Source organism: Gavia stellata, chromosome 1, assembly GCF_030936135.1.
Source record: "Gavia stellata isolate bGavSte3 chromosome 1, bGavSte3.hap2, whole genome shotgun sequence".
Classification (NCBI taxonomy): Eukaryota; Metazoa; Chordata; class Aves; order Gaviiformes; family Gaviidae; genus Gavia; species Gavia stellata.
Window position 1 is genome coordinate 71,296,999 of NC_082594.1, and position 24,191 is coordinate 71,321,189.

The 24,191-nt window shown below is 39.2% G+C and overlaps 1 protein-coding gene and 1 non-coding gene across 3 annotated transcripts; both read left to right on the forward strand.

The window, feature by feature from the left end:
* Positions 1-23,775, forward strand: RNF149 (ring finger protein 149). Of its 2 annotated transcripts, XM_059822093.1 has the most exons (9): positions 16-475; positions 7,946-8,196; positions 11,062-11,130; positions 13,982-14,064; positions 14,545-14,641; positions 15,170-15,199; positions 17,334-17,529; positions 17,889-19,948; positions 23,159-23,775. In XM_059822093.1, exons 1-8 carry the CDS (start codon positions 16-18, stop codon positions 17,945-17,947), a joined length of 1,245 nt encoding a protein of 414 aa, XP_059678076.1. In that variant the 3' UTR covers positions 17,948-19,948; positions 23,159-23,775. The 2 variants fall into 2 exon arrangements, with proteins under 2 accessions (XP_059678083.1, XP_059678076.1); XM_059822100.1 differs by lacking the exon at positions 15,170-15,199 and having other exon boundaries at positions 1-475.
* On the forward strand, positions 20,269-20,384 carry LOC132318794 (small nucleolar RNA SNORD89). The gene has a single exon (XR_009484397.1). It is a non-coding gene; the product is annotated as a small nucleolar RNA SNORD89 (small nucleolar RNA).
* Positions 23,776-24,191: the final 416 nt, after the last annotated feature.

The following is a 24,191-nucleotide window of genomic DNA, read 5'->3' on the forward strand; positions in this document are numbered from 1 at the left end:
GGCGGCGGCCGGGCCATGGTGCGGCGCGCCCGGCTGGCGCTGGTGGCGGCGGCGCTGGTGGCGCTGGGGGCGCCGGTGGGTGAGGGCGCGCGGGCCCTGGAGTGGTACACGGCGTGGGTGAGCACGGCCTACGTGGAGCCGCTCAGCAACCGCACGGTGCGGGGCAACACGGAGAGCGGCCGCTACGGGGACAGCTCGCCCAAGGAGAGCGCCCAGGGCCTGGTGGGCATCCCCCGCGGCGCCTCGCCCCGGCACATGGAGGGCTGCGCCACCGACACCGACTACGACGTGCCGCTGCCGCCCGGCGGCCGCGGGCCCCCCGAGGGCGACCCGCCGCCCTGGATCGCCCTGGTGGCCCGCGGCGGCTGCACCTTCAAGGACAAGGTCACCAACGCGGCGCGGAAGCGGGCGGCCGCCGTGGTCATCTACAACGAGGCCCGCTTCGGCAACAGCACCGTCTCCATGTCCCACCTGGGTGAGCGGGGACGGGGCTGGGCGCTCCCCGCGCTTGCGGGGGGTCGGGGGGGAGGGCGGCTTTGTCTAACGCCGGTCCGCCTCGGTGGCGCGGGAGCGCGGCTCTGGGCGGTGAGGGATGGGGATGGCGGGCAGGTGGGCAGAAATACCTGTAAAAACGGTACAAAGAGCCGGGTTTTTGTCTGCTCTTCCTTTAAACCGCGCTGGGAAAACGCCGGGACCGTCTTCTGTCTTCCGAGTTACAGCTCAGGTGCCGAGGAGAAGACGCGGCGAAGCCGTCGAAACGGGCAGCCGTGTAACCGACTGCGGTCGGAGGCATTGGGAGGACACGGTTACATTTAAAGCTACCTTTTTGCTGTGTACCCCCTGGCAGAATGGCTACAGCGGTGACAGGTAGGCTGCTTTCCGCAGGCCATGCGGAAACATGCCAGGTATCCTGAAGATGCCTTCTGGTGCCTTTGAAGGCATAGCTGTAGCTATTTGAAGGTAGCTTTTGGTACAGGTTTTATTGTAATAGCTTCATCGACCTCTCCTGCGCAGGTCTGTAGGGGACAGGAGAGAGATATAAGCATCAGGTAATTCTTAAACGCTCGTGAATGCGGTAGGAAAATTGAAGTCTAGAGAAGAATCTTGACTTGGCTTGTCTGAGTGTGCTGATGATCTGTAGCCTACAGAAGGGGTCTGTGATTTTTTGCTGAGATAAGAACCCACATGTTCTGTCACTGCAGTCTCTGCTCGGGCTGTTGACGCTACAGTCTTGCTGGATTTTTATGAACATGACAACATCAAATGCTTAAATCAAAGGGGAGGAAAAAACTTAAAAACTCTGCTATAAAATCTGTTTGCATTTGTAGACTTCTGAGGAACTGGAAGGTCTTCAGAGGAGGATATAAAGACCAAGCAAACTAAGTAAAAGATGCTGCAAATGTGTGTTTCACATGGTCCTGGTACAACGAGTTTGTTAATGCCCGGGCCGTCGTTCTTTGTGGTGCGGAGGTGGAAGACCAGAGAATTGGTTGAAGTAGAACCACAATGTGTTTCTAAAGAAAACATACTTTCTTTCTTTAATATAGTGAGCTGAAAATCTCGGTTAGGGAGCTGTTGCTTCATAGCATGTACAATGTATCGGGCGGAAAACAAGTCTCTCTTCTTGGAATTCCAAGTGGCACCAACTTTGGGGTTGGATGTGTGATTACTGTTCTTCCTAGCCTGCTGCTTGCTTGGGTAGATCAGCCTGGCCCATCTCTTGTCGTCTTAATCCACTGTGAAAGTGGAGGTGGGATGCTAAGTAAGATGTACCTCTTTACCAGCTCTCAGTTTCTTTTTGTGGCTGTCATCTTGTATTGGCCAATCAGTACAAAATCTTTTTCTTCCCTGTGGGAATTTTCCCATGTTCCTCTCCATGCCCCATCATAGTGTCTTATAAATACTATTTGCTCTTTCGTGGAATCTCTTCCTCCTTTTCTCATCTTGCTTATTTTATCAAATTTTTATGATTTTCTCTTTTTCTGCTAGCATCTCTGTGCTGTGGAAGACCTTCTTGGGCTTCTGCTCAGGTTTGGACTTCCTGGTGTAGTTATATCTGTCAGTGGTATAAAGAGAAGTGCTCCCTGACTGCTGGTTGTTTTCTTTCTTCTTAAAGTGGCAGAATGTTGCTAATTAAAAGCTCTACCTATGTAAAGCGTGTGATGTAGTATAGTATATACGCAAGAGTACATTTGTACTGACTTTGCAAATGCAGGTTGGACCTCAGGATGGTTTGGATGGGACAGGAATGTAATATATCACAATATAATCACTAGCTCTGCTGGAGTAACAAGTCTTTGTTTTGTGATTAAAATTTTCAAATATGTAAATGTTTAAATTTTTCAGTGCACTTCGGGAATATAGGGAAGAATTACTCCTAGTGTTTTAAATCTTGGATTTTTTGAAGGGGGGGGGAAAGTCTGTGGAAGACAGGCAAGGAAAAACATGGAATGTAAAGCTGTATTTTACAGGATCCAAGATTGCCATTTCTGTGAAGGGATTTGTGAACTGACACATGAGGAAACAAACCCTGCTTCTGGGAGGAGTGCTGAGAACAAATCTGGGAAATCTGCAGTGCTGTAACTGAGGACTGAAGTTACATGCATAAGGAACATCCACTTAATGGATTTGCAATTAGTGGTAGTGAAAATGATGTGAGATGGAACAATGGTTATGGCTGATAGAGGCAGAGCCTGAATTATGTGAGGGTGATAAATGTGTAACTTTTCTGATCGCCAAGTTTCATCTTTTCATCCTCCTAAAAAACTGGCCTTTGAACTTTCTGGTGTGTGTGATACGTGCTTTTGTTGTTGGTTTTGGTGGTTTTAGACTTGTCGCAACTTGAGTAAAAAGAGAGATTCTTGATTAGGCAAAGAAGTGATTTGCTCTAGCTGGTGTCAGAGCATTTGATAAAGGACAAATATGCCAAATATTCTGCAGTTCAGTTTTTTTGTGGATACTTTGTGTACTTTGTGAGTGCAGCAAGTAGGGATATTAATTGAAGGTTTGGAACAGCAGAGCCCAGAGTTTGAATATGTAGCCTTGTAATCCTGTCCCTCCTTCTAAAAGAAAGTTCTTCAAATATGACTCTACTGATGTGTCATGTTTTTCAGGCCTTTGCTCTCTGCCTGAATTACATTGTTCAGAATGCTGGATTTTCTGAACAATTACATTGTTCAGAATGCAAGGAGTTCCCTCCTTGAGGGAAGTAATAGTGAAACAACTTCACGTGTGGCTGAGGAGGTTTTTTCCAGTGGAAGATACTCATTTTACTTGAATGACTCAAGGAGTTGTACTTCAGTTATTGAATCTGAATAGTATAAACTCCAGTTTTACAGGAAAATAGACTTTGCAGGCAGTCTTAATTCTATTCACTTTTGGTGGTGATGAACTTAATATAATACAGAGGCTTCAAATTCCTTTCCAAAATCAAAATAAATATTGTATGTAAATATTAGCTGGGAGTGGATTGGAGAGGAGTCTGGAGAAGCAAGGTGTGGAGTATTGTGGACAGTTAGAGGCTCAGTGCTGGCTGAGAAATTAGGGGGAGGCAGAGGTATATTGAAGTAGAAAGAAAAAAGGGTCTTCTGATTCTGTATCTTTCTTTTATACTTCATGCTGGGCATCCAGCCATCGCTGAATCCCCTCTCAAGCTAGGATTTGGTGATCCTGATCAGAACATAAGTTTGATACCTTGAAGACTATGGAATAACATATGATTGTGGTTGACAGCCATGCAATGTTGTGGAGGAAGGGGGACTAGCCATAGTCATTTGAAGATAGATCTGGAGTGGAGCTTTGGTGTGTGGCTTGTGGGTTTAAGGGAAGCTTGGGACTTATCTTGAGTATGTGACTTTGGCTGCATAAAGAAAATGGTCTTTGATTTGGTGCAGCTTTGCCAAAATACAGCCAGCTAGTTCTTTCCTTCATTGTCATGGGTCTTTATGCAGGTATATTGAATAAAACAGATGCGAATGGCTTTATACTCATGATTTTAAAAGCTTGTGCTAGCTGCAAAGCAGCAGAGTTAGGTTTATTTTGGCATGTACTTAAACTCTTTGCTACATTGCTTGCAGCACTACTCAGGATTCTCAAGTGGTGCATAACTTCTGTATTACTGATGCTTTCTACCGAAAGCTTCTGGTACTGTGCTACGGAAAGGACAGAACTGAAATCAATGGCTTGCTTAACTCAGACAGTGACTATATGATGTTGAGCTGCTATGTTGTTCTGAAGAAGCCGGAGTTAACTGCAAAATGCTTATACCTATTTTATATGTAAGAGTGCACACATGTTGGAAACCCGTGAGGAAAGAGGAATGTGTACCTGTGTTGATTGCTTGACTACATGACTTTTCTGGGTACGTGTCCTCCTTCTTGAGGCAGGTGAAGACACAGCATGCACCAGCGATTTGGTGAGATGAGATTTGGGTAGATGGTTGAGACAAAGGTTGTCATCAGTTTGTTAGATTAGAGACATTAGTTTGGACCAGGAGCTAAAGAGAACATTCAGTGTTAATTGTGGTGATATTAGTAGGGTGCCTAGGCTTAAATAGATCTAAGGATTGACCTCAAACATTTTTACCAAGGTGCTCAAACTCTGGGAACTTTCTGGTGTTTCTCGTGAGGACAAAAACTAGAGTATGTCTAAAATTGTTTTCCAGATGATAGAAAATTATCTTTGTTATCTGTAGGCATGAATGGGAATAAGCATGATAGTTTGGGATGCCTGGAATCAAGATCTGTATCTGTACTACTACTTCATAAGGCGAGCGCTGTTTTCCTTTTGCAAGAGAAGACTAGCAATACTAGCAGTAAAACTGATCTTGGCACACTAGCAGAAAACATACCTTCATCTTCAGAGTTCCAAATTTGCCCTCCTTTCTAGGTATCCCAAGGATCTGCTAGCTCTCACTGCTTTATTTGGATAATAATGTTAAAGAAAGCACATACCACATTTCAGATATACCTGATTCTACTGAAGCATCAATCAAACCTAGAAAAGAAGACAAGTTTACTCTAGCAGAGTAAAAAGTTGTTATTTATTGCAAAATTAGAAAGTTACACGAAGGTAAAGCCAACAAAACATGCTTTCAGTAGATATGTGTATGTGACACTTGGACTTCCTTTAAAAATGTGATTTGAGGTCTCTGAGTTGTGTTGCAGTTGAAGAAGCTGATGGAATGACTCAACAGCATTTCAGTCTTTGAATAATGTGTTTCAGAACAGAAGTCTAAAATTAGTGAGGAATGAGTTAAAGCTGTTAGTCTTACAGGCTGCTCAGGGCAACTGCTTCTCTGAGGCTGCTCTTGTTCCTTTTGTAATAGTGGATTGCAATTATTTTTTTTCTTCCCCTCCTGTCTTCTGACCTTCAAGGCCATCGTGTTTAGTTGCATGTATTTTTAATGGCAGGTTCACCACCAAGTCTCTAAAACTGTTAAAATGCTTTTAAAGGGCATTTATTTAAAAATGTATGGCATACTTGTGTTACTTCTAAAACTAAAGGTGTCACAGTGTCTAGCAGCCATCGCACAAAAGCATCCTGACTTCCATTTCAAGAAAATAACTGGCTGATAGTTGGACATGCTGGTGACAAAGCAGAGAAATGCGTTACTGATTGTTGTGGGGTTTTTAAATACTTTTTGTTAGAAATTATGCGGAGAACTAGATAGGAGGATTAAACTGACTCAAGACTTCAGGATTGAGGAGAAAACCTTTATTGATTGAAAAATCCCGTCTGCCTCTAATCTTGAAACTTGCTTTTTTTTTCCCTAAGCCTGAATGAAACCACTTAAATCTTTCTGGCACTCCTGTACTGGTCACTAGCCATCCTTAGGCACCCCTCCTGTTATTTGTAACTCTTAAAGTTGATTAAGGACACAAGACCTAATCTCCTGGTTTAGGTATGTGGATAACAGTTCTTCGCAATGTGAGGTAAATGTCTACCTTCGTACATTCTTTTCTTGTTAAGTCCCTGTAGGGTTGTGCAGGGTCAGAAAACAAGGAGTGTTTCACACACTCTTCTCTACAGGATTCATGAGTCTCTCTAAACCAGCATGAAAGCATTACCAGAGAGGAGAATACTATTAATTAAGCAATTCTTAGTATGTTTGGACTTGTGGTATCATGTGGATCGGCATGTTGTTGGTGAGTAGAACTAATTAGCGGAGCCTAGTTGCTTGTGGATTTGTCCTGTTAGTCCTCAGCTTCGTTGCTTTTTGTCTCCTAATGCACCCACCAGGCAAGGCAACACGTGCTGGGAGCTGGGTGGGTGCTGCTGGCAAGCTGAGTGGGGTGCCTGAGGGCACAAGTTGGGCCTTTCCCCAGTAGCATCTTTGTCTCTCTGCACCATCCTCAAAACTTCCAAAAACGTAGCCCTGTTTAGAAAATCTCCTCTCTTGCTGGGCCTGGATCTGGCAGATGGGTATAATGGTTCTTACAGTAGGTGACCAGAAGTGGGATGGTTGTGTAAAGTGAAGCTGAAAAAGGGTAAGTGGCATTGAGATAGGAGAGTTATTCAACTAATAACTGGAACCTTTAGTGTTTCATTCACAGCAGACCATCTGCACCTTAGGGAGGGAGGAGCTGCTATGTACAGAAGTGAAACTTCTGCAAATTCCCCTTGGCATGGTAGTAGGCAGAGAGGTGGGTGAGTCTGGAATGCTGCCTTGAGTTTTGAAAATCCCCACTTGATGTAATGTTATGAATTAAGCAACCATTTATTTTGACGTAGCTTCTCAGTAGTGGATCTAACACAGCCATGAGGGAAAAAGGCTTTAGGTCTTAAGTGGGAGGTCTTGTTGCAGGTAGGTAATCTTGTGAATCTAAAAAGATAGCTGTGACATTACAGCTTTAGTTTTCCGGCTAGGAAAACCCCTCTCTTTCTTCTACTTCCTCTCTGAATCAAGCCTAGTTTCACTTTTTTCTCAGAGGTAGGAGTACAAAGTAAGCTATAAAGCTGTAACTTCTCAAGGGTGTGTAGCGGTGTTGGTCTGCACAAAACTAAGAACTATTCAAATAAAATAGCATTAACCAGTGAAAAGGTGACATTTTAACAAGTACATTTGTTTGTAATTTATTTTGTAATACTTAGGTTTAGATGTTTCTGAGAGAAAATTGGAGATGCTTCCAGACAAAACTGAGTAAAACTCTAGTCACAGAGGATCTTTGGTTTCTGCTAGTCAGTCTTGACAGGATCTTACTGGTTTTGGTGGCAGTATGGTGCTTAAAGTTTTTTTTATTAGGTGCTTTTTCATACGGATTGAGTGGTTTTGAGTTCTAATATAATAGAAAAATCCTTTGGTTCCATGCTCCCAAGAGTCCCAAAGTATTTCTTGACAAGTCCTTGTTGTGAAGTCTCATTACATTTTGAATGTTTAGTATTAAAGAATCTTTAAGTATTTCAGTGTTTAATGTAATTTAATATTAAATATCTGAATCTTTTTTCTTTTTGTTCACATATTCAGTGTAATTGTGCTATGGATTCAGATTCAAACTTAATTGAATGTGTCTCTCTTAATGACAATTCACATACTGTCTCCAGCTGCAGCTCAAATTCTCACACTGACAAATAAAAGGCCAACTGTTCCTGAGTTGCATGTTAGAACTTCAGCAACTTCAAGATGAGATGTGTATTAACTTGCCTGTTTTTTTGGTATGGCATTCACATCCTGCCTCACTGTATGGAATGAGGAGTACAGGACCTTGAACAGTAAAGATGCATCTGTTGAAGTTTATCTTGTGTTTGAGAGTTTCATGAAGTAAATAAAGGGTTCTTTACTAGTAAACTTCATATCAAGTCTGCTATGCCTGAAAAAAAAAAACTCAGAGGTTTTCCTATAACTGCTTGCTGACCTTAACTGAAGAGGCCCAAATTACCATCGAGCCAGAATGCCTAAATTTTTACTGTGATGACTGACTTTTTTCTTTTTTCCCCCCTCCAACAGGAACAGGAAATACAGTGGTGATAATGGTTGGCTATCCAAAAGGAATAGAGATACTGGAGCCAGTACGAAGAGGGATTCCAGTAAAAATGACTATTGTTGTTGGCACACGACATGTGCAGGAATATATTAGTGGTCAGTCGGTTGTGTTTGTAGCCATCGCCTTCATCACCATGATGATTATATCACTTGCTTGGCTCATATTTTACTATATACAACGTTTCCTGTATACAGGATCACAGTTTGGAAACCAGGTAATTGGAGATGATGATGCTTTAGAGTATTTACCAGCTTCTCATGTCAAATCAGTCGCCTAATTTTGCTTTTTTATTGAAGCATTCTTGAAGATCTGTGCCTTCTTGCTACTTTACTATCTGTGAGTGCTACTCAGTAATGGTTAGTGAGGCTAATAAGCAGTGTGCTAACTGGCATCACAAGTTTGGCTAGTTGTAATTATTAGATACCTGTATGAAGTCGTGGGAAGTATATTTAGCTCCTTGTCAGGAACTGAGTAAAGGTAGCTTCTTGTGTGATTTATCACTTGACTTCCTTCCTTCTGACATTAAAAATTATTTTAATTCTTCAGTAATTATTGTTCTGAAAGTACTAATTTCCCTAACCAGATTTTTTCTAATGGAGAGGGACTGTGGTAATCTTTTTTAAGACTCACAAGTAATTAGGGCTGAAATTTTGGTTCTAAAGCTTTATGAAAACTGCTTTTGATACTTGTAATCCTACTATTCCACTATAGAATACTGAAGGAGCATGTGTGGTGAGAGTCAGCACTTTCGAACTATCTGAAGCACTGAGAGTGGTGGGAGTACTGGGAAGATCAGGAAGGAGTAACTTTGCTCCTTAATTTGCCCCTTCCAAATCCCTGTTCTTTGACAGGTTAAAAACATCAGCTTTACTTTTTTCCCCCCAAGGGAAGTACTTCATCATAGAATAATTTAGGTTGGAAGTAACCTCTGGAGGCTATCTTGTTCAAACCCCCACACTCAAGAGAGCAACTTCCGTGGAGTTGTTGAGGACCTAGTCCAGTTGAGTTTTTAAAATATCTTAGGATGGCACTTCCCTCTGCTTTTTCAACTCTTGCAAATAGGTTAGGTTCCTTCCATCAGCAGCTCTACCACAGTTCTCTACTAACAGTGAAAAAGAAAGTTGCACTTATTTTTCTTTGCAAGCACTTCTGTTTTTATCTTCTTTTCAGAACAAAAATGTTTCAAATGACTGCTTATCATGTGGACTTCCTCTGCCTTCTGTTTGAACATGTAGATTGTAGCTTTGGAGAAGGGAATTTTTGTTTGCCTTCAGGAGTCTGAGCTCTGATTAGGACTTACAGGACTTCTTCTAGGAAAATACTTAATTTCTCTTCTCAGTAACTGAGGATAACACATGGGACTTCTGTATTGGTTAAACTTGTGGTCTACTTGAAATGTTCGTTCCCTAGTCTTTTTTACTAAGCTTTAAGTCTTAGAACTTAAATTCTGAGAATACTTTCAAGAAAACAAAATTTTTGAGAAGCATTTATGGAAAAAGGGGTCTGGTTTTCTGTTGTAACAGTTGTTTGAAGAAAGTTGCTTCTTCCTGTTATGTTGGCTTTAGGATAGTTCATGCTAAGGGAAGTTCAAACGCTTTGTAAGTAGTTTTAAGAGTGTTTTTTAGGTTGAATGTGATGTTTCCCAGGAAAATGTACCACAAACTCTTAATAGATTTTGCCATTGGGCTTGTCATCTAAATGCTTCTTAAATGAAATTGTGTAGCATTAGAGGCTTATGCCACTTTCCTCAATTCTCCTTCTTTTAAAATGGCCATTGAAAACAAAAATGTATAAAACTATGCAAAGGTTGAAAACATTATGAATATCTTGGTCAAGATATATCATTAGAAGTCTTAAAAGAATTCTGGAAATAAAAATCCACTTTTCTAACCCAAATGTTATTTTGCTTGGCTTATTGACTCCAGTATAATTAAAACTTGGAGTTAAGTATGCCATGCTGTAAAGCAAGTTTCTGTGTAGCTGCTAAGTGAAGGTGAAGATGGGTATCATAAGATTTATTCTAACATCAGTTTAGCAGTAAATCTTTGGAAGACCACCTTGCTACTGAAGAGGAAACAGGACTGTGCAGAAAACCCTGAGCTGATGCAGAAGGTGGAATAGACTGCTGCTGGTGGTTGTCCACTTGTGAGAGAACTTCCAGACTAATTCTTTTTAGCACCATAAAAAATAAAAAAATCCCAATTTTCAATGCTGTAAGTTTGTAAAATTATATAAGTCATTGTAATTATCATTAAAGAGAAAAGCTGCCATTACTTTTTTGATTCCTTTATGGTATTTCATCGGTGAGGGTTGCTGCTAGACAGATCAATGTCTGTTAATTGAGAATGTTTAGTTTCTCAGTTTCTAGCAGTAGCCAGCACTTTGTCTTGAGATACAGTACTGCTTTCTTTTCTTGCTTCCCTTCTAAGCATAATTAGGACTGTTACTGTATAGAAGTCCAGTATGGTGTCTCATGTCTGTTAAGCCTTTCTTGTCATCTCCTTTGCATAATGTGCCCTTTCAGTGCAAAGCTTTGTATAATGTGTGAGACAGTGTTTAACTGAGGGGGAGCATTAATAGCTACAAGCAGCCTTTTGACCTGGTGGCCAGCTGTAGGCTGCCCGGCAGGATTCCACCTTCTCTCAAGCTTGTGCAAAATGTGTGCTTGCTCATGGGCTTGCGTAACTAGAAGGTCTGGTTATACAGCTGTTGTTTCAGCTCTGATGCCTCTGAAGCCTAAATTAGTGTCAATTTTCCTGTGCGGGAAGGCCCTTGATGCAGGCAGTCACGGTACAAGGCTATGAATGTCAGCTTGGTCTGTGTAGCTCTGCACTGGTTGAGTTCATTGTAAGAGCACTGTGCTTATAGATAATGTTTGCTGCTGTGCCTGGAGAATGCAGAACTTGCAGTTCTTCAACATCTGCTGGCTGAAAGTATTTTGTAAATGAATTAGCTAGCCAGAGATTAATCTTTAAATGCATTCAGAAGACTTAGTAATCCACATGGAAAGTATTTAAAAGCTTTGAAATGTAGCTCTTAAAACTAACTTTTGTACTAATATTTAAAATCTTTATTCAAGGGGCATAGGAAGGAAACCAAGAAAGCAATCAGCCAGCTTCAGCTGCATACTGTGAAACGTGGAGAAAAGGTAATTCGGTGGCTCTGGTTATTGCTGTATGATTTAAAAACTGTTGTAGTGTCTTTATGGAACTTAAACAAAAATTCTCACAGTGTAATTGCAGTGTAACTCTCACAATTTTAGGCTCATTTTAGAACCTTTGCTTAGAAGGCCAAGCTTAAAATTGAAGAGTCAAATGTGAACAACTTATGAAATGTAAGGCTGTTTTGTTGCAAATAATATCTGGTTATACAGAATGTTTCAGGAGACTACAGGGCTGATACTGTAAATATGAGGAAACACTAATATCTTATCAGTGCTTGAAAACATCAACAAGTGGATTGCAAAATACTTCCTAGGACCTATTGATTGCATTGTTCTTACAGCTGATGTAATCTTTTGTTTTCTTAAAAGAACATCCATCTTTTTATTGATCAGAAGGCCTTTGAAATCAAAAAAGCTTTGGAAAATAAAACGCTTGTTTCATCTTTTGACATACAGTATGTTAAGGAGCTGTATAGACTTACTTGAAGCATAAATTTTTTAGGAGTACATTTCTATGTATTAAAGCTATTCTAAAAATTAAAACAGCTTTCAAAAAGTTACATTTCACAGCATACATCCTAAACTTATAGCTGTATTAGAAGAACCGAAGTAGAAAAAGCCAAGGTTTTGAAAGAAAATATTATTTTAGTCAGAGTTTCAGGCAGCTCTGATCCTAGATGCTAAATTAGTTTGACTAGACTTCTGCCTACTACGTAGACATTTTTCCCACCCTTATTGGTCTTTGATTAGTTTTTACTGAAGGACTGATTTCTTCAGAGATGAAAAACAAGGATTAGTTTTTTAATCCATGGATAAAATTAAGGTGAGAAAGGACACTTATGTGTAAGAACTGTAAAAGCTGTGGTTCAACAGAAGCTGTTCAGCTCAGGTCACATGCTACAGAGAATGTCCTTCATTCGGTAAATCAGTTTTGAAATGAAAAAAACCCACCTGTCTTTGAACTTGCCTCATTTCCTCTTATGCATTCAGTGTGTTGAAGTAGCATTTTATGAGTATTTGTTACTTTTAATTATATTCTAAATTCCATCAAAAAGTAATCTATTTCAAGCTGTGAACAGAGGGATGTTCATACTTCACTATACAATAGTGAGATCAGAGATCAAGAAAGGTGGAACTGAACCAAAATTTGTGTGAAGCAGTATCAAAGCATGACATCAGCATAGGAAGAAATGGATGTAAAAGGGTCATGATGAAACCTGTGCTGAGAACCACAAGAAAGCTGTTAACTGCTTTTAAGTTGATTTTCAGTAAACATCTAAAAATTATTTGTATGATGAGATTTTTGCAGTGTAGCTGGTAGTTCCTTCCCATCAATGTACCCTTGACTAAAATAAATAAATAAAATGGGGGAATTTAACTAAGTTGTTATGTAGTATGCTGGTTGTAACTATGAATGCCATGTTATTTAAGCAAAGTAAATGAGATTAGATTAAAACCTCTCTATTAAAATAGAGGTTTTCTGCTTGGTAAATCATATCTTCTAATTTGATTTGAATCAGCCTACTATCAGCAAATTTATGTAACTTAATGATGCAGAGGTACTTTCATGAACTAATGTAAATTTATCTGGAAATACAGTCCTGTCTACTCTGTAAATGTGTGGGTTTTTTTCTATAAATGTTTCCTTTCAGCCATTATGATTTAAAAGAGTATATTTCTCTCATTGTGCCACAGTACAGTCTTTTCATTATCACTTTACTTAGGATTGTGGTATTTAATTAAACATAGGTCAATATTTTAAAAGTATTTGCTATCATGTAGATCTTTCCTGAGAAGCTTATGGGATTATTGCAAAATGGACACTTATTTGAGTATGCTTGGACTTTGCTTCTTGTACAGAATAAAAAAATATTTGTAATAGAATAAATACTTAACTTCGCTTATGTAAAAAAGTCTTAATTTTATTTACTTGGGAATTTAAGGCATTAATTATGTAAATTGATAGCATGCAAAGGAGGGAAAAACTTGCCTTGAACTTGAAAGTTTGCTTGCAGTACTAATTCATTTGAGTGTTTGTGGTAATGAAATAAAGTGCTTCAGTAAGGGAAGAAAGGGAAGAAGCTGGCCTACTCTCTGTTCTTCCAATACTTATGTTTTGTACAACCCAATTAACATGGAATTATTTCTCTTCTATCTGGAGATATCCATCATGTTTGCACTGCGATGGTAAGCATGGCTTCAAGAAGGCAGTAAGACATGTTAGGAAAGCTATTTAACCCTTAGAAAGAAACAAATTGAGGTGGGGAAATAATGTCTTTTGACTGTCTCTCTAGTGTGAGCTAGGAGAGGAGTTTTAAAAAACATCCCAAATTGCATACTTCATTTCTCTTCTAGCTACCAAGGGGTATCATGCTAGGATGAGGTAGGAAAAAAGTGGGGAAGAAGGGGTTTGCAGTATTCAACGCCAAGAATCTTGTCTTACTTAAGCACTTGCAAGTCTTTGGGACCATCAGTTAAGAATTAGATTGTGCACTTTCATCTAAGCTGACCTCTTTTAAAATTTCTTTGTTTTATAGTTACTTTAAACTGAAATTTTACTGTGTTCTCATGAGCAAAGCCAGTGTTTGAGACTTAACAAATAATTAAGTTACCATGTATAGCTATTTAAATTAGAAAATCCAATTTTGGCTGCTTTTGGTATTTGGTATCACTTGATCAAATCACCTCTTGATGGAATCTTGAATTAAATGAGGGAGATGTTTTTATTTGCTAAACCATTTTATATATTTTACATTCTGTGAAGCTAGCTATTACCCGAAGCTTGTTGTGTAATGAAATATGGATGTAATGCATTTAAACGTGTTGTCATCTTCAGGGTTTAGATGTTGATGTGGAAAACTGTGCTGTGTGCATTGAGAACTATAAACTGAAAGACACTGTCCGAATTCTGCCCTGCAAGTAAGTTACCATAATTGTTCTTTCCTCTTTAGCATGTTTTTCCTAAGAAATCTGTGATGAGCTTTCTGGAAACTCTTCTGAAACTCTGGTGGCAGAGCTGACGCTGTGCCATTTGTATGGCCTGTTACATGTTGAAGGGCACTGGGAGACCATGTAGCACGTCGTATCTATGCAGGAAAAAGGAGCAATTGGGAGAAGTGTAGGAGTGAAGTAGAGCTTTCTTAGTATGAAGTTAGAACTGTACACTATTGAACTGGTAGTTCTTTGGTGTCCTTGTGGTCAGTAACATCTCTTATTCCAGAAAGCTAGTGTGAAAGAAGATGCTTCCAGAACTATGTCTGTCCTAGTAAGTTAAGCAGTACCTGATTGTCAAGGTTATAAAGGAATGGGTTTATTTTTTAATATAGTAACTTGCACATTGTTTGAAGGAATAGTGCGTGGCTTTCATGATAAGTTCTAAAAGGCTTTTCTTCTTTTTAGGCACATCTTCCATAGAACGTGCATTGACCCTTGGCTTTTGGACCACCGAACTTGTCCAATGTGTAAACTAGACGTTATCAAAGCTTTGGGATACTGGGTATGTTGCGCACTTACTTTAATCTTCAAGGTAGAAGTACAGTGCGGGAGGCAAGACTTCACGTAACTGTTCAGAATGAGAACAGTTGTTACTTGATAAGACTGAAGAAGCTGGGCAAAGATGCAAGAGTAATTGAGTGAGAACCAGAAAAATGAGGGAATTTTATGGGTAAGAGCTTAAATAGTGTATCGAGCAACTTATGAATCCTCTTTGTACTCTTCTGTGATAACCAATTTTTCTACCTCCAGCCGATGATAGTAAGGAAGTTGAAGCAGAGGTGAGGCAATTTGCCCAAGCTGCAAAAAACCCCAACTTAATTCAGTAGATCTAGAGCATATATTTGATCTTGTTGAGAACTGCGATTCAAAGGAAGAAATTAAAATTTTTCTGTCTCGAGTGTTTGTGTGCTTCCACATATGCCCAGTGTTTTGTCCCTGTAAATAAGCCAGTGTTTAGAACCTTCCTAAAGACATTCACCAGAAATTGGTTAAGTAGAGAAAATGATGTGCTCTCATTTCTTTCTGACAGCACCAGAAAAGAGAGATGAAGACACGTGCGGTAGGTTACTCGGTCACTGTTGATAAATAGTCTTGAGTTTCACTAAAATGCCGTAGGCATGAATGTACTTCTCTTCTACTGATCTACAGAGATCTTCAGAAAATAGGGGTGTTCTTTGGTTTCAGGGACCTTTCTTTCGTAGACTAGGACTGAGTTTTGACTAGCTTTCCTCTTATTTCGTTGCAGAGACTTAGCAGATCTATGGAAGACTTTAATGAATTACTATTTTGTTTTGTCAAAGGTGACAATACTCTTGCTGTGTAATATATATACCAGATTGTGGCGCTTCTGTGTATTAAGTCAGATTTTACCTAAGAGTTGCAATCTTCTGTCATGTGAAATAGCTATTATTACTGTAATATTATGTTAGCAGCTTATTTCTTGCTCACTTTGAATTCTTGGAGTTGATGTAACTTGTGTTATATGCAGATGTATACAGTCTGAAAACTGAAATACTAGAACCTTCAGAACACTTTTATACCTGGAATTCATGCTGTTGCAGAGGATACTGATACCAAACCTAATGCCTCCTCTGCTTGTTAAGCAAAATGAATGTTGGAAAGCTGGGTGAACGGGGTTATATTAACTACAGAAGCCCAGTTCTTTTTTTAATAATGGAATGGGGGAAATATGTCTTGCTTATGCATCAATCATTCAAGTCCCACTAAAGCTAGTAATGTGTGAAATCTTCTAGCATTCTTTTCTAGCATAGTTTTCAGCCGGATCCAGGTTGCCCAATCTAGTTTGTAGAGTGATTGTGTGAATTTTTTTACTGATGTGAGGCGGGGGGGAAGTGCGAAGAGCAAGGCAGCTTTTCAGCAGTGTGCTTGCTGAGTGACATAACGGCAGACAAGAATGTGCAGCCTTACTGTAGAAATCTACTAAACCTTCTGCAGAGAGGCTGAAGGCTCAATTCAGTTTTATGGAAAACAAATACTTCAGATGCCTCAAAATTTTTAAAGGCTCAAAGTAGAAAGGAAGCACTAAGTCCTATTACCTGTTTTTTCTTTTGTAAAGAGCAGACTTCAGCAGTCTAGTTCTGCATTATGTTATTTCTTACAAGAAAAGAACTGCAGTTCAGCATGTCTGATTTAGAGCATTGTTGAATCTTGTAGGTTTAGTGCTTATTTAACTGTCTAAGTTTTGGAAACCAAAATCATTAATGCCCCCACCCATGTACCTAGAGATTAGTATCACATATGTCTTAACTTGTGTTCAATGGTAGCAGTTCTATAGCTTACTAAAATTCATGCACTTTAAAATATGCTGCTGTAGTGCTAAAGAAAGGACCAGCCTAGAATTTCTTAAATCTTAAGATGGGCCTTTGCTAATTGTTTGAGATTGGGGGGGAGGGGGAGGAGAATACTCATTATGAAGCCCACAGAATAGCTACTTGTACTGCAGTGTACTTGCTTATATATAATGTTGGTATATCAATGGCAATAGTGTAATGAAAGTAGTCTGTTTAGTTTTAGGAACAGAATTGTGCATGTAAGACTCCTAATTAACTTTCAGAATGGATCAGAAATAGCTCATGCTATACAACAGGTGAAATAAATTCCTTTGCCTGTGCTGCAGATGTTTTGTTCCTGCAAAGTGACAACCTAGCATATATGCATTTTTGGAACAGACTTAGAGTTAGGCTGGAGGTAGAGGAGGAGGGAAGTTTGTTTGAATGTCAAATGTTTGCTCACCCTAGTAAAAAAAAGTCTAAGCTTGCCCAACTCTATCATGAAAAACAGCAGCTTCCACAAACTCGTAAAGAATCAATAGGTTAGGTCAGAGAAGACTTTGTATGTGCTGAGCCTGCTTCTAACTGGACTGCAGCAATACTGTTGCTACAGTGCTGAAGTATTCCATCCAAAAGGCTTGCTGGGTTGACTCCTGACACTGCTGCTCTTGGCTTTGGAGTGGCTTTGAAAAAGTGGCTTTTCTTTTGCTTGGCTTTGTTTCTTTGCAGTCGGACACTAACATTGAAAGTAGACACTGCTCAACACTGTACCCATGAGCGCATAGATAATAGGCAAAAAAAGGTCTTTTTTCCAATAAGGTGAGGTTACGAAGTGCTAACATGGAGGATTGTTGATGCCTAATGGTAGACAAAAATGTCAGTTAAATATATTTAATTTTGAAGGGGGACCCTGAAGATGTACTTGAAGTTCCAATACCTGAATCAATAAGTGGCAGTGTTTCAGTAGGAAGTCTGAGTATTGCTTTACAAGATGATGACAGAAATGAAGTAAGCGAATTGTCAGCTTCCTCCACGAATGAATCTGTATTGCAATGTACCAGTTTAAAAGAGGACGCAGGTGAAACTACAGCATTACTTGGTAAGTAATAATTTAGTTTATCACTTGACGATCCTTAACACCATTCATTGCATTAGAAGCCATTCTCTAAGTGATGTCAGTAGTGTTAGTATTGCAGTGCAGACCAGACTGAGTGGTATCACTTACTACTGATGATCAGAAAATACAAGCAGGTAGACTTTGAGAGAATTCTATTGAGCTGGAGAAAATTGGGGGGGGGGGGGGAACGTAAAAAGTGTCTTTAGGAGGATTACTTACCCAGAGAATCTTGAGAACCTTAGGTATATATGAATATGAAATTTATTGCCAGAGTTTGGATTGAGGTAACAGATAAAATGGTAAATCAACAAACAATTTTTCTTCTAATTCCTGCCTTCCAGATGTGGATGTCGGTAATAACCGGCATGGAGAACATCTATCTAATGGAAATTCCCACTGAACTGCTTCATGGAAGATATCTTGAATAGACTGTTGAAGAACTATTATTTTTTATTTCATTAGTATGGACTTTTGTCTAGTTAATGGAAAAAATAACAATGTAAATTATTTTACCTTTCAAACTTTTCTAGCTGGTGTTCCAAAAGGGCTAATAACTAAGAATTTTATACACAGGAGGATTTTATAAAATCCGCTCTGGATGTCTAATCCTAAAAAAAGATGCAATAACCCTTTTTCTGTAAGCATTGTTACAATGTCATTGTGTTCCAGAGGGCTGTCACAAAGATGAAGACTAGGCAGTGAAAACAATGTAGAATGTTTAATGAATAAATATTTTGGATGCACTATTTACATTCAGTATGTACACACGGAGAACACTTACAAGACTGCAACTGTTTAAAATGTTCTGAAAGTACTGATCTGTTGTAATTGGAGATGGATATTCTTAGAAAAGATACAATCTAACCTTGAAGGAATCAAAAAACTTCATGGATATGTTGCATATCCTTTTCTGTGATGAAAAAATTGCTAGTTGCAACTTTCCTTAAATGTAACAAATACTAATTTGGTCTTGTAATGTGTTCTACTCAGTGGATGCTGAGAGAAAAGGAGGCTTTCTCCATCTTGCTAGCTTTTATACTGAATTTGGCAGTAATAGGTTGTGCTAGGTGGTCTTCACGTGCTGAGCATGTAGGCTTGTTTAGGTATATGCACACTGGTTACCTCTTTCAGTCTTAAACTCAGTAGAACAGAGGTAAAGGGCTAATTATGGCTAAAATATATTTATTAGTTTTATTTATAAGAATTTACTTAATTCCTTCTTACTTCTGCTCCCATCCTGTCCCACTTTGTTATGTACAAATTGAAACTGTTTCTTAGGATCTACAAAGTTTGGTTTTTGTTTTCTTTTCCTTTGCACAGAGATGCTGGAATTCTTCTCTTGGATATCCCACATTAGGAGTTTTGTCTGGGTTTGCCATTAGCTTTTATTCCTTTCTTTTAGATTAGCAGTATTGTGCCTTATAGTAAAACACTTAAACCTGAAGCATCTGAGAGTAAATATAAACCCTGGCATCTCCCATTATGACCTCTTATTCAAATATTTATATACTGTAAGTGGTGTAAGGAATTGCTAAACTGTTTGTAAAGAAATATGTATAGTTAAAACACTACTTAACACTCTTAAGTGAATTGTTTAGGATTTTAGTGTTGTCATGTTATAAATAATATGCTACATTCCTCAATTTTCTTTTGTAAAGCTGTTACTACAGGTTGCTTAAAACAGTGTCTTTTATTAGACATTTGTTTTAGAGTGCATTTTGTTTTTAAAATGTATATTTGGAATGTTTTTAAGAAAATATGCAATTCTTTTTCTAACTTATATTGAGCTTCAATAGAAGCAATAACTTTTTTAATTTTGGAATGAATGTTCCAGAAATGACAGAGGTTTCAGCTGGGGAAATACAATCTGAACTTCTACTTTGCAGAGCAGATGTTTCACCCTAAATTTCCTTAAAAATATTCCTATTAATGTCTACTTAAAAAAAAAAATCTGCCTCTTCCCTGTAGGAGTGTAACTTTTAGGTTTACTGGAAAATTGTCAGGTTGTAGTTCTGATGTCACCAGCAGGTGCAAGTTTTCATGATGCCTTTATCTTACAAGAAGCACATGAGAATGGAATATGACTGACCAACCATCTCCAAAACTGAACAAATAAAAACCCCACAACTAAACCAAACAATGTATAGGGATATTTACGTCTCCAAAAGAAGCTTATCAACATTTCCAGAACTGCCTTTTTAACTATCTCTTCAATATTAAAATCTAAGTCTTCTCCCTCTTCCTTAACACAAAACTGAACATTGATGTAGTAAATGTTGAGAGGGTTTAAACTCTAGCTCAAGGAGGAACCAAAAGGCGTTATCAAGAGAAGTCTTGTCAGTCTGTGGATTGTCTTGCTGATACCTGCAGCACAATATTCATGCTGGAGGGGAGAAGTGTGGTAAGTACTTCAGCTTTTATGTAATACCTATAAAACCAAAAGCTTTTCTTAAGAATCAAAGCTGAGACCTGGCAGAAAGCTGGAAGAAAAGCGAAAGAACCTGCAAATTGAAAAGTGCACTTCTAAAATCTGAAGTGTAAGTAATACTATTGACTTAGAAAAATATCTGAGTATGAAGATTCCTGGAGTATGTTTCTAATGCTGGCACTATACCAGTTTCATTTCAACTTTTCACAAGCATAGTTACAGTTGCTTCAGTTGAGTTTGTTTGTGCATAGTTCATCTTCAATATAGTTAGGTCTCATAACGCCAGCTGCGCTGCTGAGGAATGATGACAATAAAAGGCCGAATTGCAGTGCCTCCAGCAAGCAGTTTGCTCTCCTTGGAAGCACGATGACAAAAGTCTTCCGAAGCGAATCATTAGTCTGACCTCAGTCAAAAAGCTGACATGCATTAGCAAAAAGCGTTAGGCTAAAAAGTGCGGGACAAGAAAGAGACAATCTATGGAGCTTAAAACAGCAGCAAGAGAGGATTAGAAATGTGAATCTTACCACCTACTGTTTTAACTCAAATTGATAACACTTAGAGTAAACAGGTTTAAGCAGCTATAGGTAAATACAGGTTCACAGATTTTGATCTGGACCTACTATATTGGATCAAACTGGTATTTCTAGTTTGCAGCACTTTAACTAGCAAAAGTTTATTTGAAGGTCAGAACTAATGAGTCTTTCCCTGCTATGAATGTTTTTGCAGGAAAGGTGCCTTGTGATATTCCCTTCCCTACCATTTCAAGACTCTTTAATCTGCCTCTTCTGCTTAGGCTTTGTCCTGCCTAATGTGGGGGCTGATGCTGTATGTGTTGTGGGTTCCTTCTGGCTCCCCCGGCCCAATCTCTTTCTGCTCCTAGCTGTGCATTTCTCATAAAACATGCAGGAACGAGACCTGTGTCTTTGTCAGATGCTGCTGAAATCAGGCAGAGGGTTTCTTACTAGAGGCATTCATGTGGTATGATTATACAAAGCTAAAGCATGGTGCCCATATGAAGTGGACAGCCCCCCAATGGCGATGTTGAATAAATCACTTGGGGAAAATCCCTAGCCAGGACTAGGGGATGTTGTTGTTGTAGAATGAGTTTTGTTAGTATCATGTTTGTTGGTATGGTTTAGTTAGTTCTGGTGTTACTGTTAGGGAGAAAATCTGTAAAGTTGAAGGGATTTTTTTTTTTAAGAGGAGCTATGACACTGTCAAAATGGACTGGTGTTTAAAGTGAGACTAGAGGCCCTCTTTGTCCAGAAGTCTTAGTTTATTAATAATAGTCTACAAATGACAAATTGGAGAATAAATTTGATAGTAAATAACTGCTTAAACTAGCTTCAGGTTTCAGACTTGATAGCAAGCAAAAATGAACTGTAGACATTTCAGATCTAAATGCATGTTAATAGTGAGTTTAATTACTTGCAGTACCAATTTAACTAGAAAATTTGGATTTTTCTTTTACTACCTACCCCTGGACTGGATGATTCTTTGGCTCTAAGCAATGCTTGGAGGAGATTCTTTGCATGTACTAGGGAAGTTTGATTAGATAGCAGTAACTCCTTCCCCCCCGCCCCTCCCCAGAGTATGTGAATGTAGTCCGGTAATTAGTGCTAGATTAATGCTGGAGGTGTGCCAGAGGAGTTGTAGGGTAACTTAACCAGAGTGAGAATAGTTTTAATCCATGTTGACTTAATAAATTGGGCACTGGTGTATTCCTGCCAAAGCTGGGCTGTTACACTTTGGGATTTTCAGTCCTATGCCAGGGTGTAACTGGCATGGAGAAACACCATTGCAACAACTTTGTCAAACATGTGAAGACTTTTTTTAATTGCTTCTTGATTCAGGAGTGGTTGTCCTGGTTTTCTGCTTGGCCTGCTAAGCTTTCTCTAACACTAGCCAGTAGTAGTTGTGCAGAGAGGAGCCCGGCAAGTGTATAGCGATGGTTATCCCACTTCCTATGCCCTGTGGTTCAGAGGATGCAGTATTTACACTTGCAGGTTTTGATGAGCTTGATCAGAAGAAAGGTGTTGGTTTTACATTATGATGGCAACAGATAGGATGCAACAGGTTGGGCTGATCATGTAGCTCCCCCATAAAATCAGACTTCTCCTGTCTAGACATGCAAGTACTGTTAGCAGTACCAGCTGTACTTTGAAGCATGCACCAGTAGGTTAAGAATGACATTCTGAATTTGTGGAATATTTTTTCAGTTGTTGCCACAATGTGTAATAAAGCTGTTTGTTACACATGAACAGCCCAAGTGTTTGGTAAAACTGGGAACTCTTGTTCAACAGAGCCTTTAGCACTCTGAATCAAGCCAGTAATGATGATATTGTGGTAATGGTTAGGTGGGTGTTTGGGGGTTTTGTTTGCTTTTTGTTTGGGTTTTTTGTGTGTGTGGTGTTTCATTGTTTTTTGGGGGGGGATATTATTTTTGAGTAGAGAGGTTGCATGTGTAGCTTTCATTGGTTTGATTTTCAGCACTTGGCATTGAATGCAGTATTTCTGTGCTGGATGAGGATACCAAGATAGATAAGAATGTACTGAAATCTAGTAGAGGAGTCAGCTGGCAATATCTTGTCAGGTTAACCTGGAGGGAATGGAGTTCTTGGTGTTGGCTGCTGGGTGAACCAAACTGTGTTGGCAGCTTGACAAGAGACTGTTCTCTTCTGTATGTCTCCGTTCAAGCCACCAGGCTGGGTGAGGCTTAGCACAGTGGCTTGGACCAGTTTAATAGCTTGCTGTTACAAGGGGAGATAAATTTAATTTTCTGTCACTTAAGCTGAATTAGTTTATCACATAATCTGAATGTGAGACAGAGCAAAGTAAATAGAGCAGAAAAGGAAACCAGAAAGAACCACTCACTCTATCAAAGCTGTATTTTGCCAGGCTAGGAAGCTGAATATCCTTACTGTGCCATTGACTGAGTTTTAGAGCTGGGCTAAGGGGATGAGGAGTTGTGGTAGAGGAAGGAAAAGCAAGACTCTCCCCTTCAGTAAGTTGAAGAGATGCAGTTTTATAATAGGGCCAGAGAGTTACAGTTCCTGAAATGGAAGATGGCAGCAGCATATTTCTTTTTTTTTTTTTTTTTAAACCTAGAAAGGCTGTAAAAATTGTAACATGTCTTCTGTCCTTGAGACTGATCTTTATAAGATGTGTTCTTTTCTCTCATAGGTGATATGTGAAGATTTGGGAATTGGAGTTGTAGATTAAACATGCACAAATCAAGCTGAAGGCTTTTGTTTTTGTTCAGTATGGGTCCTGATCTCTCTCCTTGGATATCCTGCTGTATTGCAAAACTTGATTTGAGAAAATTCTAAAAGTAGAATGTCTCTATAATTGCATGTGTTTGTGTGAAGAATGCATTGCCTAGGAACTGTCCATTATACTTCCATTGGACCTGAAGCTACTTTTCACTCTCTGAAACATGGTAATGATACTGCATTTTTAAATGAACATATCCTTCTTAATTCAGAAGAGTAAAATAATTTGAGTTTCCATTGTTTTCTTAGTCTGAAGCTTAAGTCCAAAACTTTGAAGCCAGTTAGTTCTATTATAAACATAACTGCAGAGAAACATTTGAACTTGCTAGTCTGTCAACAAGTATTCACAATTGACTCTCTTTATGGTAACCTTGTACTAACTTGGTTGCATTGTTTGGATTAAGCACTGGGCTATGTCTTTTCCATTGTGTATGTACAACTGTAAGAATGTCAGGTTATGCATTGTTGTAATTTAATGGCTAAAAGCTCAAATTCCATAATAAATTATACAGACCTTTTAAAAACCAATGTCTGAGAAACTTCAGGGCTTGGTTTTCTTTGCTTCACTTATGTAAATGGCTCTGAGACACTCAACACTAGCACAGCACAAAACAAACTTATCTCCCCCTTAATGTCATGCTCAGTAGCTCCTTTCAGCATGCTGTGGAGTTCTCCCCATGTAACCAATACCTGGGTGGGGTGGGTTAACCTTGGCTGGCTGCTAGATGCCTGCCTACCTGCTCTCACTCCCCCTCCTCAAGTGGACAGGGGAAGAAAATAAGATGGAAAAACTCACAGGTCAAGATAAGAAACAGTTGCCATTACTATCACAGGTGAAACAGATTTCACAAAGATTCAAATTTATTTATTGCTGTTTAAAAACAAGAGTTGGAGAAGTGAGAAACAAGGACAAAACTAAAACAACCCTTCTTAGGCTCAACTTC